Here is a 10,004-nt window from a genome sequence, read left to right on the forward strand (position 1 = left end):
AGCCCCTATCTCGGTCTTCTCCCTTCGTCGTCTATCTCTCCATCTCTTTCTTCTTTTGATTCTTGACTTTCTCATAAAATTTTACAGGGTCTCAAGGCTAAAGAAGGCTATGAAGTTGCAATAACTAAAGAATAGCAAAAAATTAATTACAATCTGTGAATCTGTGAAGTGGGTTTATGATCTGTGTTTGTGGTATTGTTGTGTTTTTGGGACTGTTGGTATGATTTAAATTTAATCTAGTTGGGGCTGTGTAACTGTGTTTTTGTCTAAACCTTTTTGGGAATGTTGGTATGATTTAAATTAATATGGTGCTGTGTTTTTTTCAATGTATGTTTGTGTTTGTGTATGATTATTATTTGAGCTAATATTTATTATTTGTGATTGTTTTTGGGACTATTTGTGTATTAATTATAATCTGCCTAGTTGTGTATTTTATGGATTTTGTTTGGCATGTAGGTCCAGTTTGTGTGTTTGGGACTGTTTTTGTGGAGATGTTTTGAACAACTAACCTAAACATGTGGGGCTGTTTTAGTTGAGTTAATATTTTATATTGTGCTTTTGGGGCTGTATAACTGTGTTTTTCTCAAAACTTTTTTGGGGATGTTGGTTTGATTTAATTACATCTGGGGTTGTGTTTTTGTATGATTTCAGTAGGTTCAGTTTGTGAACATGTGGGGATGTTTTAGTGATTTACCCCAAGTTGAGTTAATATTTTTGTATTGTGATTTTGGGAATATCTTAACCGTACTATTTTGTTTATGTATGATGTTCTAGTTTTTAAATCATGAATATAGAAGGCACAAGTACTCTTATATCCACATCTGCATCTTTCCTAGCGTTCCACAGTAACGCAGTTACTTACCTTTAGATTTTGTTTCAAATATGGCCACTTGGATTGTTTCTAACTTTCTATCTACTCTATTATTCTTTCTTTTGAGTTCCTCAATAACTCTGTATCAAGAACACAACTCGACGTTGTGATGTTCTTAGCTTGTTATTTTGTTATATATTGATGATCATGTTGGATATGTTGTTGCTAGCTGTGTTGCAATATTATTATTGGCTATTTTGCTACTGGATGCAGAGTTGTTGGGCAATGCTATTGGATGGCAGTTATTAGTTATAGTACTGTTGTAGTTTGATATTTGGTAATTGGGAAAATTGCGTGAAGCTTTTGGCCAGCTAGTATAAATCAACAATATTTAAAATAATGCAGCTACGGCATAAACAAGGAAACAATGTTTACAATATAGAAAAATTCTATATGCAGTCACTTTTTTTAATATAAAATAATTGTTTTGACCAATCATATCAATGAAATGCATAAAGATTACACAAAATTGACTGTATGTAGCAGAATTCATGCATGTATACACACAATAATAAGATTGTCTCTTTTTTTTTCGATTTTTTTTATAATGATTATTTCCTTGTCCTCTTTGTATCCTAATTAGCTAGCTTCTTTGTAGAAGACTGCTTGCTAGTAGATCATTTTTGAAAAAAATAATAAATAGGAAGTGATAATCCAAATAAGTCTAAAAGGTTGAATAGAACTAATGTTGGATCTTGAAGACTAGCTTGGAAGAAGATTGGTGACGATGTTAAGATTGAATGACTTAGATATAATATATAGCAACTGATTGATCATGCAAAAGCTAGTAGTCAATGTTTTCCACCACTTCATGATCTTCCAGTAGTGGGAGACAATTGATCCAATGTGTACTTGTTACTGATTTGGGATAAAAACTTAAAACCTCCTATTGCCTATGCAAGCTTATGATTTCCTTGTATTGATATATTACTAGTAAGAGCAACGTACACTGCACGTATGCCTAGTTGACAAAAATAAAGAAAAAAAATACCAGTTGATAAAAATAAATGAAAATATGAGAAAAGAAATTTAAACAAAAATTGAACAAAACATGATAAAAAGTGAAAAAAGAAACATAGACTAAACATACAAGTTAGCATCTTATTTTAATATTCTTGAATTTGCTTGTTGTCGATTTCATCTGTTTCCACTACTCTTTCTTGTCCTCTACTTTTTTATACGTTTTATCTATTTTATATGAAGTTATATTCTATTTTTTAATATTTATATAAATGCACGCATACTCGACAAAAATAGTTAACGTCATATATTTCTTGTACGAGTAATTTTTTTTCTTCATTCGCTGGATTTTTTTAATAGATTTGTTCTATTCATAGACGCACTAACTAATTTAATTGATTTAATGTAATCTGTATGAGTTTATTTAGAATGAAATGTTTAGTTCTTCTCCTTTTGCTATAAATGCTTCTAATATTTTTTATGTATTATATCTCCATATATATACATGTCTACCTATATGTAACTGGAGCAACATCATCAACGTTCAAAATCTCTTTTTGTTAAAATTTTTAACAGTTATAATTATATATCTAAATAGAACGTTGACTTATATGTGAAGTCTATTTTTTATCATTTTTTATTATGTTTTGTTTAACTTTTGTTTAAATATTTTTTCACACCTCATTTATGTTTCCTATTATTTTTATTTTTTGCCTTATTTTTTTAGATTAATTTTCATATTAATATTGATATAAATATATGATATGATAATTTACTTTGTCTTCGACTTTTCAGTTATTTTTTGAAACAGACGGGACCCAGATTGGAGAATTTCTTTTCCTTGATTTAGAGTGGAATTGCATGCTGGAGCGGAAGCCCACGTGTCTTTTTCCCCATTTTTTCTCCTATAAGGACTCGAGGAGCTACCTCATCAAAATTATTGACTTTTTGTTTGTATTTTTTTTATTTGCTAAGTAATTAGCTAGTTAGAGCATTTGCATTAGATTAATCATCCTAATCTTTAAAATTAAAAAAATATATAACTTTTTTACTTTTAATTAATCACTCAAAACTTAAAATGTACATTAGATTAGTTATCACATTTTTTATAATAATAAAATATTATTATTTTTTATTATTTATATTTCTTTAATTATTTTTTATTTTGTAATTATTTTTTTCTTTTATTTTCATAATCTTTAATAAATTTCAACAATTATATTCATTTTCAATTTTACAATCTAACAATTTACAATATAACAATCTCATATGTATATAGATGGTAAAATCTCATATGTAAATAAAAATCTTATATGTACAATCTAACATATAACAGCCCTACATGAGAAAATTCAATACTGCTCACATGAGGAAAAAAAGTGATCTATAAATAAAATCTAATATAAAAAATACTAGTATTCAACTTTAAATCCATCCTTAAGGGGGGAAAAAAAATAGGTGATCATAAAAATAAAAAGTAGCTCAATCTCATGATTAAAAATCATCACTGTTGAATTAGATCTTGAAATCCTAGAATGAATGGCCTAGATTAAAACCTATCAAACCCCTAGCTTTTTCCTTTCTGTTCTTTTCTTCTTCCTTCTCACTCCCTCATGTCGAGGCACCTCTCTTTCTCTCTCCCTCTCCCCGATTGGCCACCATAGCCTCCTCTTACCTCGTCGACCACCACTACAACTAGCAGTCACCATCACATCATCAACGACATCAACCCACGCCGAACCCCCAACATCCAAGCATGCATCTCTTTCTCTCCTCGGAGCCATGTCGAAATACAGCATGTATCTCCCCAATTTCTCCCTCACAACCTCCTCTACCAAACGCAGCTGCAAGTCGACAATACCAAGAGCACACCGACAATGGTGAGTTCCTCACTGCAGGTCCTATCTCTCTGTCTCTTAGATCTCGTTAGATCCTTATATCACCGTCGTAAGCCACGCATTAGCCCCAACCCTATCGGCTCAATGCTATCGATTTCTCCATGCCGACCACTCATGGCAATCTCTTTACCCATCCCTAAGATCTTTCTCCCTCTCGGATCTTCATAGATCTATGTAACCACAAATAGCACCGCCACCCAAAGCCGCATGCAGCATCACCACGAGCCATCGTGGGCCTCCATGACTCGAGCCACCTCGATCTACACCATGGCATCCTCCTTGTAGCCGACCATGGTGTCCTTCTCTATCAAATATCTAAGATCTACACCAACCATGCCTGCAAATACACAATAAAAAAATAAAATAAAAATAAAAGAATCATTCCTCTCGAATGTTTATATAAAAAATATGAGCACATCAATGTACACATACACTGTGGGGCCCAACTACAAGTCAGTGATGGAGACCAACACATCAACGATTTCTGCTAATGGAGAGGGTTGCGGCTAATGGAGAAAGAAACAGAGAAACAATTGCCAGCAGATGGAGAGAGAGAGAGAGAGAGAGAGAGAGAGAGAGAGAGAGAGAGAGAGAGAGAGAGAGAGAGAGATGAAATGAGATTAGATAAATGAGAGATTTTCATTGGTTTAAAAGCAAAAGGAGCCTAGGGTAAAAACGTGCACATAGGCAAAATGGAAATTTGGAAAACAAAGCAGAGGCTAAATGGGAAACAAATTGTTAGATGAAAACTCTCTTCATAACACATTCGCGTTTATATATATAGTAGATATGTAGGTCCAAAAATATTTTTCTAACTAAAATCTTTTCATATTTTTTTTGGCACAACTTGGAAGTTGGAATGGTAGTGTGGGACTTGGAACATTTAGTATTTTATATTTAATTTGGTTGGCACTTAGAAAATGTTGGGTTTCTTTTTTTGTCAGAATTGAAACTTTAGAAAATGTTTGTTGTAGTCATTGTAATAAAATATTATTATGATTGATATAGATGATTTTGGATGTGGTTGATAGATGATGGGTGTGGATGTTTATTGTAGTGATTAGCTGGATGCGGATGATGGATGATGGGAACGGATGTTTATTATAGTGATTAGTCTTTTTAATTTTATTTTTTATTTTTTTGAAGCATGTTAGTATGTTACTTGTTTTTCTTTAGTTTTATTTTTTGTTATATTTTTAGTAAAATTTAAGCAAAAGTGAATTATTTACTATAGATTGTAATTTTTGAAACAATTAAAATTTAATAGCTCACCCAAAAAACTCTTTTTTAAAAAAGTGTGATAAATATGAAGTTGAAAATAGTACAAAAAAAGCCCAAATCCGACTCCACTATGACAAGTCGGAGTCGGAGCAGAAGATAAACATCTCATAATCAAAGTCAAAAGATGGGCATAACGAATCCGACTTAGTCGGTGCTCAACCCTAATTTATCCACTACCTTGTACACCAAACAATTGCGATAGAGTGTTAAGTGTAGTTTTTATCTTTTGAGAAAGAGAGACAATTTGTAAAAAGTCTCTAATAGATGAGCTCTACGCAACCTTTTGTAGAAAAAGTAGATTTCACCTTTAAAAAAATTAAAAATTTAAAATTTAAAAAAAAAATCTTTTTTTAGTGGAACTTACTTTTTTACAAATAGCTTACCCATGGGGACTTATTTATTTAGAACTTATATCTGATAATATTACTATTTGAGAAATAAAATAAAGTGATTTCATAAAAATAAATTTAAGTACAGATATATATAATTAATTTAATATGGTATATTAGATTGTAAAATTATTTTTATTATAAAATAATTCTAATAGATCGCATAAATATTATATGTAAGCTTGTGAGTTTATTTTTATGAATTATATTTGTGAAAGTAACATCTGTCTTATCTTTTTATTTGATGCAACGGTATTTAATGATCATAAAGTGTTAGGTATTACTCATGATGGAAAATGTTAAATGGTCCCATGAGTTTGCTAATATATTTTAATTTTTAAAATTGTATATTTTTTTATAGTGATGAAGAATTTTTAAAAATATTGTTAAAAAAAAAAAAAAAAAAAACTCAAGTAGCGGTATACCCAATGATAAAAGCTGGGCAGCCCACTAGCAGCATTCTACTTGTGTATTTGGCTATGCATATTATATTGCGAATAAAACTTATCAATTACTTTTTTTAAAAAAGGATGGTGGATCATTTATTACCATGTGAACAGTTCTGTGGTATTTCTTCGTACTTTCTCCTACCTATCTTCATTTTCTTCCAACCATCATTGCTAGGTTCCTTCTCTGAACTACTACGATATGATAATTATCATTTATCACTCTAAATTGACAGTTTTTAAGTTTCAGATGCAAACCGAAACAATGATTGCAATTCATAAGAGTGCATAACATCCCCCAAATGTTATCTTGAAGTTTTTCATTGAAGCAAACGATTGTAGATAGAATCAAGAAGATTTTCATCAAACTAGCTATAGAGATAAGCAATTAACACAATGAAAAGCACATCGATGATCAAATACACAGGGAAGGTGCATTGAAATAATGATCAAGAATACTACCCAATGTTGTCAACATAGTCTGCAAAATGCACAGTGAACTATGGTAAGACAAAAGGATCTCTCCTTTTCAAAATATAATTTTTTTAGAGAATAATTATGTAAGAGGAAAACATGAAAAGGGCTTCATAGCTAAATGGAGTTGAAAATGAGAACAATAACAATTGCATTATAATTCATCAATTTTTAACTCAATAATAGGATGATTATTTTGCAATTTTATACTTTTATATGCTATTCGGTCAAATATTATTCAAACGTCCAATTCTAGCTATGGATTTTCGAAATTGAATGTCTGTGATGGGTGTAATTGGTCCGATCCCACTCCGGAGAGGTCACAGATCAAAAATTTTGATTCATCATTTTTGTCAGACCGAACCGTTAGCTATCGGTCTATTCGGTTCATGGACATTTTTTTTCTTCTTTTCTTTTTTGACAAAAAAATCAATACAAAAAATTAATTAAAGTAGTAAAATTAATATTAAGTGATCTCTTTAACATTTTGTCTATGGTTAATAAATATTAGATAATTTCATTGTATATGAGGTTAATAGTGATGATGAAAATTATATAATTAATTTATACAACTATTATCTAAAATAATATATTATATATATGTAAAAAATATGTAAAACTATATATACATTTGGTTGGTCTTGGTTCAATCGGTACAAAAAATCAATACCTTGAGACTAACTAATAAGACTATCAATCCGGTTAGATTTGGATCAAACCATTCAGTCTGATCAATTTTTCCGATCCAAACCAATAGTCTTACCCCGTAAATACAATCTCTGATTACACTTTTATTCGTATGAATGAAAATAAATTTATGTACCTATCCTAGGCAGCATTTGTTGTTTCTTTCTTTTTATATTTTTTTAATATAATTTATGGATTTTCGAAGTTGAATGTCTGTGATGGGTGTAATTGGTCCGATTCCATTCCGAAGAGGTCACACATCGAAAATTTTGATTCATCATTTTTGTTAGACCGAACCGTTAATTATCGGTCTATTCGGTTCATGGACATTTTTTTCTTCTTTCTTTTTTGACAAAAAAATCAATAAAAAAAATTAAAGTAGTAAAATTAATATTAAGTGATCTCTTTAACATTTTATCTATGGTTAATAAATATTAGATAATTTCATTGTATATGAGATTAATGGTGATGATGAAAATTACATAATTAATTTATACAACTACTATATAAAATAATATATTATATATATGCAAAAAAATATGTAAAACTATATATACATTTGGTTGGTCTTGGTTCAATCCGGTACAAAAAATCTACACCTTGAGATTGACTAATAAGACTATCGATCTAGTTAGATTTAGACCAAACCATTCAGTTTGATCAATTTTTTTGATCCAAACCAATAGTCTTACCCCGTAAATACAATCTCTGATTACACTTTTATTCATATTAATGAAAATAAATTTATGTACCTATCCTAGGCAGCATTTGTTGTTTCTTTCTTTTTATATTTTTTTAATATAATTTTTATTTTAAAATTTAAAAAAAATTAATTTTTTTATTTTTTTTAAGTTTAAAAAAGTTAAATAATTAAATGAATAATTTAAAATTAAAAAATATTTATATTTAAATGATATTTAAACATTGAGTGAAAAAAAAAAAAATGTTTTGATACTGTTACAAACGAAGCCTAATTCCTAGAATACAAATTTAAGGCGTGATATTTATAACAATTTATATAATTATAAACATCAATAAAAACTAATAAACTACTATGATGGCTCCTATGCTTTATATTTATATAATATATTGATATTTACTCAATCTTGTTATTTATTTATAATTTTATAATTAAATAATACTACATAGTCGTAAAGTATATAAAGTATACAAATATGACATAATTATTTTAAAAATATATTTATTTATTTTCATATAACTCATATTTGCTGACTTTTTATTAGATAGCATAACGTTTAGCACTGCAAACATCACTTGTAACAGGAATGAATCAATTGCATCCATGACAAAATGCTTGGAGACTTCAAGTTCAAGCACTCTGAGAATTACTTCAAGAAAACATGGCATCTGTAAAGAAACACAAAGTATCATTGAACATGAAGTGCGAAAATGGGAAGAAAAAAGGTTCAGCCCAAAAGGAAATCCGAGATCTTGGTCTAGTAAATCTGTCAGCTTTTTATTACCACTAATGTGAATGATACATAGTTTTCACTCTTCCACCTACTTGAGCTGTTGGCAATTCAAGAACTTCCCATGGGCAGAGCAACTCATAAGGTAGTTTTCACTCTTCTACCTATAAGCGACAAGTAGCTGGAAATCATTCCTTATAAGCCACCCCAGGAGTCATCATAAAATATTATAAAGACCCTTTATCTCCAACTTTCTCGTTCTTGAAGCAATACTCGATTCATTCAGGCTTTTACCCTCTCTTGACCACAATCTTCACACCAACACAAAATTCCAACCCGTAACCAAAAAGCCACATATCAAGAAACATCCCAACAAGAGCAATTTTTTTCGTACACCTTACACATCTGGGAGAAACCAATTCAAGAAACCAAATTCGCAATAGAATTGGGCATATCAACGATATGGAAACAAAAATAAAAACTTTTCAAATTCAGTTTCTACCATACACAAACCGGATCGAGCAGATCCAACTTCACATACAAACCATAATAAAAGTAAGCAGAGGAAACTGATACTAAAGAACATCCATCCACTAACCCTAATCCTAACCCTAGACAAAGACAAACGTAATCAGATCAGCAACTGTCACAGCCAAATCTTCAAGAGCTTGTAAACTTGGTGACCGCCTTGGTCCCCTCAGAAACGGCGTGCTTGGCAAGCTCACCAGGTAGCACGAGGCGCACTGCGGTCTGGATCTCCCGGGAGGTGATGGTGGGCTTCTTGTTGTACCTGGCGAGTCGAGAGGCCTCCTGGGCCAGCTTCTCGAAAATGTCATTTATGAAGCTGTTCATGATCCCCATAGCCTTGCTGGAGATCCCGATGTCCGGGTGAACCTGCTTCAGCACCTTAAAGATGTAGATCTTGTAGGTCTCCACGCTCTTCTTGGTACGCTTCTTCTTCTTGTCGGCAGCACCGGCACCACCTTCCTTCGGGAGCTTCTTCCCGGCCTTCGGCTTCTTCTCGGCCGGTGCCTTCTCCGCCACGGTGGATTTTTTCTCCTCGGCGGGCTTCTTCTCGGCTGGCTTCTTTTCAGCTTTGGGGGCCATCGGGAATTTCTGAAAAAGTAAAAGGTTAAAGAAGAAAATCAATGGTAAATGTAGAGAAGCGAATCTTTTACGATAAGGGTTTTGATGTAAGAGAAGGTGTTGGGAAAGAGTTTATATAGAGAGACACAGTGGATTGGCATTGGATAATGGAGCTTTCACGAGGATTGATAATGTGGAGTGTTTATGGACCGTTGATGGATTTCCAGCGGACTAGTAAATCGACAGTTGAGATGCTTTAGATCGCGAAATTTCCGTGACGTGTTTGGCTCGGCGCTAACTTTTTTTATTTTATTTTTCGTTTGTTTTGGCTTTCGCGGTACCGTTTGAAAATGAGGAAGCGGCTACTTTCCTTTTCGGTGAAATTACGTCAATGTCATAAAAGTAACCCGAATATTTGTCAGGAAAAATTCTGACCCCTCGTTAGAGTTTAGAAGAGATCAAATGAGATATTGAATTAAATA

General features: G+C 31.7%; 1 protein-coding gene across 1 annotated transcript; it reads right to left on the bottom strand.

The window, feature by feature from the left end:
- Positions 1-8,899: 8,899 nt before the first annotated feature.
- On the bottom strand, positions 8,900-9,635 carry LOC122292767 (probable histone H2B.1). The gene has a single exon (XM_043101260.1). The coding sequence runs from the start codon at positions 9,541-9,543 to the stop codon at positions 9,097-9,099; it is 447 nt and encodes a 148-aa protein (XP_042957194.1). The 5' UTR covers positions 9,544-9,635; the 3' UTR covers positions 8,900-9,096.
- Positions 9,636-10,004: the final 369 nt, after the last annotated feature.

The sequence above is a fragment of the Carya illinoinensis genome, chromosome 13, assembly GCF_018687715.1.
Source record: "Carya illinoinensis cultivar Pawnee chromosome 13, C.illinoinensisPawnee_v1, whole genome shotgun sequence".
Taxonomy (NCBI): Eukaryota; Viridiplantae; Streptophyta; class Magnoliopsida; order Fagales; family Juglandaceae; genus Carya; species Carya illinoinensis.